Source organism: Lampetra planeri, chromosome 57, assembly GCF_965212315.1.
Source record: "Lampetra planeri chromosome 57, kcLamPlan1.2.h2, whole genome shotgun sequence".
In the NCBI taxonomy this organism is placed as follows: domain Eukaryota; kingdom Metazoa; phylum Chordata; class Hyperoartia; order Petromyzontiformes; family Petromyzontidae; genus Lampetra; species Lampetra planeri.
In genome coordinates, this window is record NC_136163.1 from 2,099,545 (window position 1) to 2,115,252 (window position 15,708).

Sequence of the window (15,708 nt, forward strand, 5' to 3'; positions counted from 1 at the left end):
CGTGTCTCTCTCTCTCATTATCATAACGGTGGCTAGGAGATGTTAACTACCTCGCCTGGTATGGAGGAGGTCGTGGGTTCGATTCCAACCCCGACGCCTGCTACTGTATATTTGGAGTTTGCGTGTCTCTTTCTTTCTATCCCCGCGGTCGCGTGGATTTTGCTCCAATGTCCTCCGGTTTTATCCCTCCACATTTACAAACGTGCGTTTAGAGAAGCCTGCACCTTGCACCCCTGCAGCCTGCAGAAAGGGCAGCTTACACTCCCAGGGGGTGCGTGCCCACACGGGTTAAGAACCACCGGTGTGGAGAATTTGCCTGCTGCTAGAAATCTCCACACGTGATGATGATGATGTTAAGCCCACTTCTTTGGAGCTGTCATTTGTGATGTCCAGGTCGCTTCTGAAAAAGAGCTACATAGCAGTTCAGTGGGGCCTTATACCCGGTAAGATAACAAAAAATCGCTCCAAAAAAATAGTTTCAAATAGTAAAAAAAATTGTTTTAAAATAGTACAAAAATGATAGTTTCAAAATAGTACCAAACAAATTGTTCAAAAAAGTTGTTAAAATTGTTTTAAAGAACTGTTTAAAAATAGTAGATGTATCGTAATTTTTTGGCAAAATTTTTGTAAACAAATTCCTTTCAAATTATACAAAAAAGAGTTTCAGAAATTAGTTGAAAAACATTATAAAAATAGGAAAAATTACAGCTTTAAAAAATTGTAAAAAAAAACAGTTACGAAACAGATTTTTTTTTTACGTAAAACATTTTTAACAAAAACTTTTAAAAAGTTGTAAAAAAAAATTACAATTGTACGAAAAAACTTGACAAAGTAAAAAAATTAAGTAAAAAAACAGTTTACACATTTTGGAAATAGTGAAAACAACTGTAAAGAAATACTGTAAAAAAAATGTTTACGTAAACAAAAAATTACACTCTTTGGTTTTTTCGGTAAAGTTACGTAGGTAGAAATAAAACAGAACAAATCACGACGTTTCGATCGCAACACAAGCAATCCTAATCAAGTGGGACAACCACGGCAAGAAAATGCTGAAGTCGGGGGGAGAGCTGCCGTGGCAAGAGGTTATATAGGTAAGACAGGGGGGAGGAGGCAAGGGGGAAAGGGAGAGAGGGGGGTGTGGGGTAGGGGAAGGGGGGCCACGTGAGCACTAGGGGAAGAGGACGTGGGGCTGGGGGGGGGACGTGGGCGGGGTTAGCAGTAAACCGACAGGTAATGATGGAAACAACAACAATGATTGTTCAATTTGTATCCATCCTCTCGGTTGAAGTTTTGTTTATGTTTATATATCTGGATGGCTTCATGAACAAACCTTATGATAGTAGCCCGAAGGTTTGCAGAGTACCTTGGTCTTGGAAAAAAAAATATCACGGGAGCCCACAGCGTTATAACAATGGTCAGCTACGGCAGAGGTATTGGTTCTGAAGTGTTTCAGATCTGCCTTGTGTTCGTGAACACGGTCCGAGACATGTCATTTCGTTTCCCCAATGTAACTGCTACCGCAGGTACAACTCAGTTTGTAGACTCCAGGGTATTGCATGGCAGGAATGACCTCCTTCACAGATGGGATAAGATCACGGATTTTGTGTACTGTATTGAATCGGACCTGGATCTTGTGTTTGTGTAATATTTTGAAAACCTTTTTGGTAACACCTGCTATGTATGGTAAAGTGATGGTTTTGATTGGATTCTCAGGAGATTGTTTCTCCATGGTTGGAGAAACAGCTTTGCAAATAATGCGGTCCGAGTACCCATTCATCTTGAGGGCTTGGTGTACGTGTTCCAGTTCACTGGTTAAGTGGTGTTGGTCGGAGATGCAGTGGGCCATATGGTGTAGTGTTTTGATGAGGGAATTCTTCTGTGCCGGATTGTGGTGGGAATCAGGTTTTAGATAGGAATCTGTGTGGGTGGATTTGTCTCAACGAGCTGTTAAGCGTCTTCTTAAACAGAACATCCAGGAATGGTAGCTTACCATCCTTCTCCACTTCCATGGTGAATTTGATGGATGGGTGTATGGAATTGATGTAGTTGAGAAATTAGTTCAATGCTGGCAGGCCATGTGGCCAAATGACGAAGGTGTCATCTACGTATCTCTTCCACAAGGAAGGACGTAGGGTGGATGTCTGGATGGCATCCGTTTCAAATTTCTCCATGAAAACATTCGCTATCACTGGTGATAAGGGGGAACCCATGGGGGGGGGTACCTTCATGTCGTTCGTAGAAAGTACCATTCCAGGTGAAGTAAGTGTTTAAAAATAAACTAGATTCGAAGCTTTCGTGACTGCAGGAATTGCTCTTTGGTTCTGTCGGTAAAGTCACATAGAAAATAAAATTAAATAATAATAGAATACGACGTTTCGGTTGCAACACAAGCAACCATCATCAGGTAAGAATGAAAGATAAAACACAGAAGGGGAAACAACACAGGCAGACACACATACAGAGAGAGACACACACAAAGACACACCAAGCGAGACACACACCAAGCAAACACAGACACGGAAACAGCATAAGCAGACACTCGGTGTGTCTGTCTCTCTCTGCATGTTGTCTGCCTGTGTTGTTTCCGTGTCTGTGTTTTATCATTCATTCTTACCTGATGATGGTTGCTTGTGTTGCAACCGGAACGTCGTATTTTATTTTTTGGTTTTGTTTAAAAATAGTAAAAAGAAACAGTAAAAAAAAGTTTTATTATAGTGAAAGAAATAGTAAAACAAACGTCAAAAAATGTGTAAAAAAATTGTTAACAAAAAACTCTTTTAAAAAATTGTAAAACAAAATTGCGAAAAAACTGTTAAAACATTTAATAAAAAAATACAGTTAAACAAATTTTTTAAACAAAAATTTTGTTTCAAAAAAGTTTAAACAAAAATCTCATTGACCTCCCGTGGAGCAGTGTCATGGCACCCACCCGTGACCACTCCCTGGCGTGGAGTCGCCCTCTCGTGGCCGCGAGCTGCAGGTCGCGGAGCCTCCACGAGGGGGCCCACAAAGAAACCACGCACCACGTGACGCAGCTCACAACGATACCACCACTGGCATCTATCTCCAGGACTGGCTGCAGTGACTGTGTCTCTCATTTTTTTTGTTACGATCAGTAGAAACAAGAAGATGCTCGGTGTAGTCGGCACTTTGCTTCGTTCATCATTTCGTAATTTGTTTTAATTGTTTATATTATGTTTTTTAATAACTTTGCTTTATGTACCCCCCCCTCTCGCTCTCTCACTCTCTCTCCTTTTGCACGCAGCCCTTCTCGCAGTCCAACGGCCTCTCTCTCTCCTTGTCTCTCCATCTCTCTGACTGTATCCATCCCTCTCTGTATCTCTGTCTTTCTCTGTCAATGTATATCTATATCCCTCTGTGCTTCGTTCTCTTTGTCTCTTGCTGTCTGTCTCTATGTCTCCATCTCTCTCTCCGTTTCTTTCTCTGTGTCCCTGTCAATGTAACCCTGTATTTATCTCTCTCCCTGCATCACCCACTCTCTAGATCTCTCTCTGTCTATCTCCGTCTCTGTCTTTCACTCTCAATGTCTCTCTGTATATCTCTCTCTGTCTCTCTTTCTCTGTCTCTCTGTCGTTCTATGTTGCTCTCTCTCTCTCTAATGTCTCTCTCCACCTCTCTCTTTGTCTCTGTCTGTCTCCACCTCTCTCTGATGTCTCTCTCCGATGTCTTTCTCTGATGTATATCTCTAATGTCTCTCTCTCTCTCCGCTGCCTCTCTCCGTTGTCTCTCTCATGCCTCTCTGTCTCTATATGTCTCCACCTCTCTCTGATGTCTCTGTCTACAATGTCTCTCTGTTTCTGTCTGTCTCTCTCTCTCCATGTCTCTCTCTCTGATGTATCGCTCTAATGGCTCTCTCTATCCCTCTCTCTCTCTCTACGTCTCCACCTCTCTCTGATGTGTCTCACCGATGTCTATCTCTGCATCTCCATCGCTGTGGCCTCAGGTTGACTCACGCGAACACAACGGGAGGAGCGAGCCAGGTGGTGATCACGCGAAGCAACTCGCCCATAAACACGAGCATCGTCTTCGACCAGAGCAGGAAGACGCTCGTGGTGGACGCCAAAGTCACGAATCTCTTCCTCAAGGTGCGACCCTAGAGGTGGTGGGGTGGGGGCAGGGCCGGATCAATGAATCAACACCCGGGGTTGGTGACCGTCAGCGGTAATCGAACTTGGGTCGCCGGGTTCGTAGCGCGCTAACCGCTGCACCACCGCTCCCCGTGAGACTACGGGGCAGGCAGCACAGTCGTCGAATATAAAGATCCATGTTTTGTTTTTCGGTTGAGCCACATCAGAATGTTTTATCTTGGAGAAATCCGATGAGCTTTGAAACCATTTTTTACAAACTAATTTTTTTGGTTTATTGTGGTGCACCTTTTGGCATCATCTGGTCCAACCCATGTGAGACTAGGCTCTAAGGAAAGCTGTCTCGGGTGTGGACCAATCAACTTCAAGGACAGTGCACATTATCAGAGTTGTGTTTTTTGTTTGCATTATGGCTGCAGGTATTGTGGTCTATGCAAACATGACTCCTTGTAAAAAGGTGTCAGTTTTGTTGCCAGATAGAAGGGTAAAAAAACAATTATCATATTTTTACTGGCAAATGAGGTTCCAATGGTAGACTGTTTTTTTTTATTAAGTCTACATTATTTTGTTGTTACCGGGTACAGGAAGGCCCAACTGAGCTGCTAGCTAGTAGCTTCTTTTCAGAAGCCCCCTGTCTGTCACAAATGTGCGTTCAACGGTCGTCGGGGAAACGAGATGGCCAATGGGTCTCCAACCGATACCCCTCTCCCAGTGACACCTCCACCCATGGCTACGCCAGCTACTAACCTACAGCATGGCTGATCACGATGATGATGATGATGACGAGTGATCACTGATGATGGTGGCTCATGAAGATCGCTAATGATAATGACTGCTTCCGCTGATGATGGCTGATGATGATGGTGATGGCTGATGATGTGGTTGATTATAATGATGGCGGCTGATGATGATGGCTGATAATAATGGCTGCTGATGATGATGATAGCTGATGATGATGGTGATGTGGCCACAGGAGTTCCCCGAGCGGAGTGGGCGCTACCCTCGCTGTGCCGTCGTGGGGAACGGAGGGATCCTCGCCAACAGCTCCTGCGGCACCCAGATCGACGCAGCCGACTTCGTGATCCGGTGAGAGGGGAGGGAGGAGAGGAGAAGGGAGAGGGGGTAGGGAGGAGTGAGAGTGTGTCTATGTGAGCGGGGTTGAACTCTAAATGTGTGGGCAGGGTTGTGGCTCACCCCCTTCGCTGTCCACCAGATGCAACATCCCTCCCGTGGGGGGCGACTTCCAGGACGACGTGGGAAGCAAAACGGACATCGTCACCTCCAACCCGACCATCTTCATCAATCGGTGAGCGAGCGAGCGAGTGCGCATGGCCGCGTGCCGATGGTCGACTCAGCGTCAAGTGTGCAGAAAACAACGCCAACTGGGGAGACAAAGGCGGCCTCGGCTGTGACGCTGGCCCAACCCAACCCACCCAGCCAGTGTGCCGCGCCACCGGCTTTTACAATTGCTGCTCCTCTTCGCGAACAGCACTTTCCCCAACACGGACGGATCTTTGTCGTTTGTGTTGCCTCGGTCGACTCAGCCTCAAGTGAGCACACCGGTGTGCCGTGTGTGTACTAAACGTTGCCATTGGGGAGACAAAGGCGGCCCCGGGTGCGTTGAAGGCCCAACCAACCCGCCCGGTGTGCTGTTAGTGCTGACTCACTAACAGCACGTGCCTCAAACATCCCGTTCAAAGGCTACACACGGGGGTATCTTTGTCTTTCATGATAGTTTTTGTTTGGGCTATATCGCGTGAATATAAATGTTGTGTCGTTAAACCCGCCACCACCCGGCACAGCCAATTAGTCAGTTTTAGTGTCACGCGAACAGAACGCGGCCAATTCGTCACAAGTACAGCCGCACCGGTGTGTTGGAGAGCAAATCCATGACATTTACAAATTTGAGTCTGACGTTTCGCAAGCAATTACAACCGGCTTTATCAGGTGGGGTGGCCGGATTTTTGGAGACATCCTCCCTCCTCCTCCACTTCCGTTCCTTCAATAGAGGGCGAGATGTGACGACGTCCCTTGTGAGCTCCTCACATACGAGGTCGGGATTTGATTTGCGCTGTAAGCAGAGTCGTCCAATAGGAGGTAGGTGGGCGAACGAATCGGGGGCCGACCGCCATGGGCGACGGCCCCCGCCTCCCGCCCCGCCCCCCGACCCGCACTACGATGTCTGTCGAACCCCGGCCACGCTCGCCGCCACCAACTCGGGGTGACGGTTATCTGAACTGTTTCTGGGCTTCTCCCCTAGGTCGACTTGGCCTCAAATGAGTACCTGAGTGTGGTGTGTAGTAAACACAAAGGCGGCCCGGCCGTGGTGTTAGCCACCCATCCCCTTGTGTGCCGTGCCGGCCTTGATAGGTGCTCGCTAACAGCACTTGCCCCAAAAGTATGTTAAGGCTATGCGGGGATCTTTGTGTGTAACCCCGTATGTGTGTGTAACCCATTATGTGCGTACGTGTAACCCCGTGTGTGTGTGTGTGTAACCCCGTGTGTGTGTGTAACCCCGTGTATGTGTGTGTGTGTAACCCCGTGTATGTGTGTATGTAACCCCGTGTGTGTGTAACCCCGTGTGTGTGTGTGTAACCCCGTGTGTGCGTACGTGTAACCCCGTGTGTGTGTGTGTGTAACCCCGTGTGTGTGTGTAACCCCTTGTATGTGTGTGTGTAACCCCGTGTATGTGTGTATGTAACCCCGTGTGTGTGTAACCCCATGTGTGTGTGTAACCCCGTGTGTGTAACCCCGTGTGTGTGTGTGTGTGTAATATCGTTGAGGACTCTTGGACGCCGGGGTTGGAGGCACTTGTATTTATTCCGCGTCAGTTGGCACAATCACGGACATACAACATTGGAGGGGGTATCGGCCCGTCACCCGGCTAGCTGGGGATACACTTGCTAGCTATGCCTAACCTACCTCCTAGTCCTGCACTAACGGGCTAGGGGAGGCTATCTGGCCCGACACTGGTAAGTCGGGCTTACGGTACCCGGAGTCCAAGAGCACTGGCTCTGGCTCTCGGGACCACGCCGCTGGCTCGGTCCTGTGCGACCCTGATAAGGGCGGCGATCCAGGGGAGTCCAGGGCCCTATCTAGACGATCTTCGGTCTTCACTGGTTTAGCTTAACATATCTCTCCGAGCCCTCCGGCTCATCCCCTTTTATACCAAACCCCCCGCTGAGGGGTGGGGCCCCGGGGGATCCCAGCTCCGAGTCAGCCCCCCAGGCTGCCCGATGCGGACGTCGCTGGGAGCACCTGCCCGTGCACCGACATAGCCACGCCCACTGTGTTTCTTTCCCATCTGATCCCATTGTATACAGCCCCTCCGTAACACCCCTACATCACCCCCCCCTGTACAGCTCGCAGCCGTCCCGGCTGCAAACAAAAAACAACAATAAAAGTGTATTTACTCCTTGAACCCGCGTGTGCCTCACAATTTTTTTTCAACAATAACAATAACAAGAACACCAACAAGAACCGCAACAGCAAGAAGAGAATTAACCCGGCGCACCCCCCTGAATAAATACGAATACCGTAAGAGCACCCTATATACAATATGTAGGAGAACACACCACACACACAACACACAATGAACACAACATATGTACAATCCAATGTGCAGGAAACACATCACCCACACAACACACAATGAACACAACATATGTACATTTCTCCGGGCCTCACAAAAGTCTGCGCATTTTTGCGCGCGTTCTTGCAGCGGGCCCGTCACACGGGGCAACCCAGGATGGCGGACTGTCGGGTGGCAACTGTCCGTCTCCGAGTGAGTGTCTTTTTGATGCCGCGAGACCCTCGGCATCCCCAGGAGGGGTTGTCGGGCGTGAGCCCGTCACTCCTGGTGCACCTGGGGGCGGGACAGCCGGCAACACGTCAGGTGAGAGCAGCGGAGACGGACCCTTTGAGTCGGTCGACCCCCCACATGTTTGGCCACGCGTGTGTGAAGTGGGAAATCGTACCGCAACGAAGGGTTTTAATCTGGACGGGTGCACAAACCACCACCGCTTCCCCCATTTGATGCGTACGCACTGAGGCCGCAAAACCTCAACCACCTCCACAGGGCCCCGCCACGGCCGCACCAGTTTAGAGGAGGTTGCAAGTGGTACCTGTGGACAGTGCAGCCATGTCTTGTCCCCCGGCTTCCACTGCAGCACGTGCGCCCGACCCAGTCTGAGTCTCTCATTAGCTTTCTGACGGAGGTCGGAATTTTGCATGGCAGCATCCCGTGCCTCTGTTAATTTAGCAAGATTAAATTTAACATTGTCGGCCAATTTAGTTTAACCCTGCGGCGTGGGAATCTGCAGCTGGGCCCAAACAGGCGGGTCAGGTTCGCGGCCATACATCAGGAAGAAGGGGGAAAATCCCATTGCCGCATGGGGGGCCATTCTATATGCTGCCAAGACCCCTTGAATTTGCAGGTCCCAATCGGTCTGTGAGTCCGAAACCTGCTGTGACAACATCGACGTGATGGTTCGATGCAGACGCTCGACCATCTCGTCAGTTTGCAGGTGATACGGGGAGGTACGAATTTTTTTCGTGCCCAGGAGCTCACAGACTTGTTGGAGTAGTTTGCCGGAAAAATGTTTGCCCTGGTCGGTCAGCAGCCGCTCCGGAGCACCTTTGTCCAGGACGTATCCCTGGACAAAGGCCTCCACGATGGCTGCTGCCGACTGGTTGGCAAGGGGCCAGGCCATAGGCCAGCGCGTAAAGTACTCCACACCGGTCAACAAATATCTATTGCCCCTGGGGGTGGCGGGGAATGGGCCCAGAATATCCAGCGCGACAAGCTCGTTGACTCTGGAGACTTTGATAGATTGCAAAGGCGGGTTAGACTCCCGTGCTGGTGGTTTCCGTTGCGCACACTGAGGGCATGACCCCAACAGATCCGCGACATCCCTTGTCATGCCTGGCCAAAAAAAATCAAGCTGGAGCAAGGCGAGGGTCTTTTGGGTCCCCAGGTGGAGGAGGCGCTCATGAGTGGCCCACACCACCTTACCCCGCAACCCAGAAGGGACCACCAGCCGGTGTCGATGGGATCTCCCGTCCCAATGCATTAGCATACCCTGGACCATTTCCCATGAGTCGGCATCACCCCTCCCCCGCCCAGCACCCCCGACGCGACAACGCAACGCGAGGAGGGAGGTATCCTCCATCTGGAGGCACCCCCATTCAGTGACAGGCAACCCCAACAGGGAATCTTTTCCCTGTTGTGCGATTCAATTCGTCATTGACGCTGCATCGTCGGCGGCCGCCAAGACCGGAACGGATATCTGACCCGGAGGCCTGCAACGTCCCGACCCCAGGAGGCATGCGCATTCGGAGGTGGTTGGCATGCGCGACAGAGCGTCCGCATTGGTGTGGCGAACGCCCTTACGGTACGTAGTTTCAAAATCAAAGTCCTGGAGAATCTCCAACCATCGAGACAATTGTCCCGATGGTTGTTGAACTCGCAGGGCGTACTGTAGTGCCGCATGATCTGTACGGACGGTGAAACGCCGACCGTACAGATACGGGTGGTACTGTTGGATGAAATTGACAATTGCCAACAGTTCCCGATGGGTGACACAATATCTTTGCTCCGCTGGAGACAACACCCGACTACCGTACGCGACTACCCGTTCTACGCCGTCAACCACCTGGGAAAGCACGCCCCCAATGCCCGTGTTGCTCGCATCGGTGTCGAGCAAAAAGGGTTTAGAAAAATCGGGGTAAACCAAGGGAGGAGCTTTCACCAGAGTGTCCCGAAGGGAGCGAAAAGCAGCCTCCTCCTCCTGTCCCCAATGAAACCGGACCCCCTTTGACGTCAAAGCGTGTAGGGGCTTCGCAATTGTCGCAAAATCCGCGACAAACCGTCGGTAATACGACGCGAATCCAACGAAACTCCTGACCTCTCCCACAGAGGTGGGAGTCGGCCAGGAGCTGACGCACTGCGTTTTGGCGGGATCGGTAGCAATACCTGAGCGTCCGACGATATGTCCCAAATAACGCACAGATTCGCGTAACAGATGACATTTTTGGGGTTTAAATTTCAAATTAGCAGCCCGCATTTTGAGGAAAACCGCCCGCAACCTCTGGAGATGTTCGTCAAATGTTTTGCTAAAGACGATAACGTCATCCAAATAAATGAAGCACGAGTCCCATTGCAATCCAGCCAAAACCAATTCCATCAATCGCTGGAAAGTTGCCGGCGCTGAGTGGAGTCCCATCGGCAACCGGTTGAATTGGAACAGGCCGTGCGGTGTACGGAATGCAGTTTTAGGCTTTGAATCATCGTCCAGAGGAAGCTGCCAGAAACCCGAAAGCAAATCCAATGTGGAGAAGAATCGCGCTCCCGCCAAGGCGTCATACGATTCGTCCATCCGTGGGAGCGGGTATGCGTCGGCAACAGAAATTTTGTTGAGGCGACGAAAATCGACGCAAAAACGCAACGAGCCGTCCTGTTTTTTAACCAGGACGATCGGCGCTCCCCAAGGGCTGGTATAGGGAGAAATGATGTCGGCGGCTAACATGTCATCAACGGCCGATTTGACATGGTCCTTTTCGGCGGGACTTAACCGAAAAGGATTCTGGCGTATTGGCGCGCTGTCACCTGTATCAATATGGTGACGCAGCAGATGAGTACAGCCCAAATCGAATTTGTTCCGACTGAAAACGTCGGAAAATTCACGCAGCAGTGTTTTAAGCTTTTGACGCTCTAAATCCGACAGGTCTGTCGATCCCGCACAAAGCGCCTCGAGCCACCCTTCATCGCTGTCCGAATGTGGTCGCGGCAGAGGGACAGTGCTTACGTGATTCGCGATGGGTTCCTCACAGGGCACCGGCGTTGCGTGAGCAAGCACGGTCCCCTGTGGAACCACCACCGTCTGCGACCCCACATTGAGGACCGCGATGAAAGGATCCCCGTCCCCTTTAACGATGGTCTGGGCCGGAATTAAATGAGGTCCGCTAACCCCGGCCCTAGACGGCCCCAGCAGAACCCCCTGGTCCCCAATGCCTTTAGCGAAGGGCCGACGAAGTTTAAGAGGCACCAACATTTGTGCCCCCGGCGGTACGCGTACCGTTCTATCGACGAACGCCGGTACCGTCGCGAACGCCGTCCGACTCGCAGCGGGGGACGGCAGAAACGCCATGCGTCGGCCCGACGGGAGCTCAATGCAGCCCTGGTCGATCAAAATACGAATCGGCATTTTGCCCAGGAAATCCCCAGCAGGCACGGAACCGCCAGCGAGGAGGAAACAAAAATCGGGCCAGATAATTTGATATCACCGATACAAATTTGCGCTCGAATTTGTCCAATGATGCCAAGTGAGCCCCCGTTAGCAGCATAGAATGGAACGTTAACGGGCAGCAAAGGACGGCTCTGGACAAGAAGAATATTGTAAATTAGTTCTGAAATGATGGTCGCCGATGCTCCCGTATCGACCAGGATGCGCACCTCAACCCTGTCAATGTGCCCCACAACGGCTGATGATCCCGACGATGCGGCCACAACGCGATAGGCCAACACGGACCACTGGCTGGGTTCGATATGAGTCCCCACAGTGGTGCGTGTTGGCGCGACGGTGTGCAATGTCGGCCCCCCGTTCGCTGCGGTGTGCGAGTGTGTGACGGGTGTGTGCGTGGGCCAAACATGAGGGGTGCCGCGACTTGCCGGGTTATGTTGATGGAGCTTGGGAGGAGGGCCGGCGTCCTGTCGAGGCATCGTCCCGTGCTGCCGAGGAGAGCGGCACCCCGAGGCGACATGGCCCCGGATGCCGCAATTGTAACAGCGCGGGAGCGCTGGCGACGACGATGGATGGTCGAGGCGACTCGACCCGTCCCGGCCCGCCCGTACTCCCGTTCTCTGCTGCAGTTGACGATCGACGGCGCAAATTTCCTCCGCCGGGAGTGTGGCTGCAGCCACAGCACGCCCGGTCGCTGCCTTGCTGGCCTTCCGTCGCTGCGAGAGTAGGTTGGCGTGGAGGAGTCGTGCAGCCTGGAGGGAACACATTTCTGCGTCGTCCTGTGCCACGACGACGATGTCTAAGTCGTCCGCCAGCAGGAGGATCTTCTCGGTTACCATAGCGTCCAGGCCTTCGTTGTCCATTCGTGGGAAGGCCGTCTTTGCTAGTGCCAGGAGACTCGTACGATACGCCAGGGGCGACTCCTTTGCAACTCGCTGGCGATCATAAAAGAGCTGCCTGCAGTCCGACGGTGGTCCGTAGACTGCAGCCAGCAGCTGCAGTGCCATCTGCAGCGTGGAGCGTTTGTCCTTCGATGCCGATGTAAGAGTGGCGAGGGCGTCGCTGTCGAGGAGCGCCGGCAGCGCGCGGAGAGCCTCGGCATCTGTCCACTGCGCCATTTCCTGATGCGCGAGGAAGCGCCGCTGGAAGCCGCCCCAGTCGCCATCCTCGCCAACAAACTCCTTGAGTGGAGGTAGCCGTTGGTGTAACGCAGCAGCCGCCGTGGAAGGTCGCTCTCCTTTGTCACCGTCACTCTGCTCGGCTTCGGCGCGAACGACGGATGGCATCGCCGGTCGCACCAGTGGTGACGCTCTGTCCGCTGGTGATGACGCGGCAGCCACTGTACGTCCGACGTCGGACGCAAGGCTCAGGCCGGCCACGCCCTCAGCAGCTGCTGCGGCGATGGCGGGAGATTCGAAGTTGGGCTCCGTCGAAATGGCGGGAAGGCGCACTGGTCGTCGGCTGTCGTCGCCCCGTGGCGGTCCACCAGCCCCCAGCCGTGTGATCTGTTCGAGCGTGGCGGCAGCAGCGTACAGCAGCTCCGCCAGTTTTGCGTGAGCCTGCCTCAGTCCATCTGTCGACGGATCTCCCCCATCCCAATGCTGCGGTGTGGATGCATCCGGCCCCGGCTGCTCGATGCCTTCTTCAGCCGTCTCGTGCTCCACAACTGCATCGGTGTCCTCAGCCTCCGGTACCTTGGCTCGAGCTGTCCGGCGCGTGTCCATGTTCGTGGTTGTTCACTTCTGTCCTCCTAGTCCTCCACTAACGGGCTAGGGGAGGCTATCTGGCCCGACACTGGTAAGTCGGGCTTACGGTACCCGGAGTCCCAGAGCACTGGCTCTGGCTCTCGGGACCACGCCGCTGGCTCGGTCCTGTGCGGCCCTGATAAGGGCGGCGATCCAGGGGAGTCCAGGGCCCTATCTAGACGATCTTCGGTCTTCACTGGTTTAGCTTAACATATCTCCCCGAGCCCTCCGGCTCATCCCCTTTTATACCAAACCCCCCGCTGAGGGGTGGGGCCCCGGGGGATCCCAGCTCCGAGTCAGCCCCCCAGGCTGCCCGATGCGGACGTCGCTGGGAGCACCTGCCCGTGCACCGACATAGCCACGCCCACTGTGTTTCTTTCCCATCTGATCCCATTGTATACAGCCCCTCCGTAACACCCCTACATGTGTGTAACCCCGTGTATGTGTGTGTGTAACCCCGTGTATGTGTAACCCGTGTGTGTAACCCCGTGTGTGTGTGTGTGTAACCCCGTGTGTGCGTACGTGTAACCCCGTGTGTGTGTGTGTAACCCCGTGTGTGTGTAAACCCGTGTGTGTGTAACCCCGTGTGTGTGTGTAACCCCGTGTGTGTGTGTAACCCCGTGTGTGTGTGTGTAACCCCGTGTGTGAGTGTGTGTGTGTAACCCCGTGTGTGTGTGTGTGTAACCCCGTGTGTGTGTGTAACCCCGTGTGTGTGTGTGTAAACCCGTGTGTGTGTAACCCCGTGTGTGTGTGTAACCCCGTGTGTGTGTGTAACCCCGTGTGTGTGTGTGTAACCCCGTGTGTGAGTGTGTGTGTGTAACCCCGTGTGTGTGTGTGTGTAACCCTGTGTGTGTGTGTAACCCCGTGTGTGTGTGTGTAACCCCGTGTGTGTGTGTGTAACCCCGTGTGTGACTGTGTGTGTGTAACCCTGTGTGTGTGTGTAACCCGTGTGTGTATGTGTGTAACCCCGTGTGTGTGTGTGTGTAACCCCGTGTGTGTGTGTGTGTGACCCCGTGTGTGTGTGTGTGTGTGTAACCCCGTGTGTGTGTGTGTGTAACCCCGTGTGTGTGTGTGTAACCCCGTGTGTGTGTGTGTGTAACCCCGTGTGTGTGTAGATTCGAGTCCCTGATCGGGAGAAGAAAGGAGTTCATCAGGAAGATGTCTTCGTACGGCGCCAGCATCCTGCTCATCCCCGCCTTCTCTGTATCTGCGTACACGTCGCTCGCGTACAGGGTAACTACGGGCCCACTCACATCCAACCGTGTCCACCAGTATCCACCTGTGCACCACGTGTCCATACGGGATCACACGCGGCAGCGATTCCTCACTCCCCCCGCCCCCCTTCCTCCCCCCACGCCCCCCAGGCCATATTTACCCTGGACGACTTTGAGTCCCAGCAGCGCGTGGCCATCTTCAACCCCTCCTACATGAGGGCCATCTCCCGCTTCTGGAAGAAACGCGGCGTCAAGGAGTCGCACATCACCTCGGGCCTCATGATGGTAACAATGCGCCACGGGAACCGTCTCCAGTGTCTCCCAGTGTCACGGCATGTCTCCCAGTGTCTACACCCGTGTCTCTCAGTGCCTCCCCGTGTCTCCCAGCGTCTATACCCTACCTCCCAGTGTCTCCCCGTATCTCCAAGTGTCTACACCTCTGCCTGCTCGTGTCTCCCCGTGTCTGGCAGTGTCTCCCATTTCTCTCATTGTCTCCCAGTGTCTACACCTCTGCCTCCCTGTCTCCCGTGTCTCCCAGTCTCCCAGTGTCTCCCCGTGTCTACACCCCTGCCTCCCGTGTCTTCCTGCGTCCCCCCGCGTCTCCCTTTTTGTTTCATTAATTCAATTTACTGTATGCGTAAAAACTTGCCCCCACTGGAGAGGGCATCCCAATACGTCAAAGTATAAATTAAAAGAAGGTAGTCCTCCAACCTATATGTTGCACACTCGAAATGAAGGACGTGGGCAGGTGCTCCAAATCGAGGGCTCACACATTAATTGTGATAATCTGTAAAATGCAACAGCACGTGTGTCATAGAGAAATTCTCAACCCAGTCGCCATTAACCACGTGACTGGTGTACAGGTCAGGTTACTCATAAACCCTGCCAGCCACCTACAGGCCCAACTCAGTATCGCTTGCTGGTGTCCACACGAGCATTGATGTACTGCACAGCACATAAGGGACCTTCACAAAACCACACTTTACTCCATTGCTGTACGAGGAAATAATTAAAAGAGTGGTCCATTCCTAATGTGCCACGTATAAAATCAAGACGCGTATCAAAATATCGACCAGAGGCCAAGATGGCCAGGTGTGCTGGTAGCACAATCAGATAGTGGTTAATACTGAAGCACCAATCAAGAGATGAGACGAACTGGGTTTGAGTCAAGGTGCAGCTTCGGCCTGTGTCTCCCCGTGTCTCCCCGTGTCTCCTTGTGTCTTCCCTGTGTCTTTCCGTGTATCCTTGTGTCTCCCCGTGTCTCCCCATGTCTCCTTGTGTCTCTCCGTGTATCCTTGTGTCTTCCCGTGTCTCCCAACTTTCCCTTGCATCTTCCCTCCTAAGTAAGTCTGAGCATTTTCTTATGAGTGAACTGCTACGGTGGCTAGGAGATGCCAACTGC

General features: G+C 52.6%; 1 protein-coding gene across 2 annotated transcripts in view; it reads left to right on the forward strand.

Moving 5' to 3' along the window:
- The window catches only part of LOC144735745 (alpha-N-acetylneuraminide alpha-2,8-sialyltransferase-like), a 73,360-nt gene that overhangs the window by 50,009 nt on the left and 7,643 nt on the right, over positions 1-15,708 (forward strand). For both annotated transcript variants that reach the window (XM_078618242.1, XM_078618243.1), the window contains exons 7-11: positions 3,965-4,106; positions 5,080-5,192; positions 5,320-5,412; positions 14,208-14,325; positions 14,457-14,591. In XM_078618242.1, the coding sequence (XP_078474368.1) occupies positions 3,965-4,106; positions 5,080-5,192; positions 5,320-5,412; positions 14,208-14,325; positions 14,457-14,591 (601 nt within the window). The remainder of the gene's footprint in view (positions 1-3,964; positions 4,107-5,079; positions 5,193-5,319; positions 5,413-14,207; positions 14,326-14,456; positions 14,592-15,708) is intronic.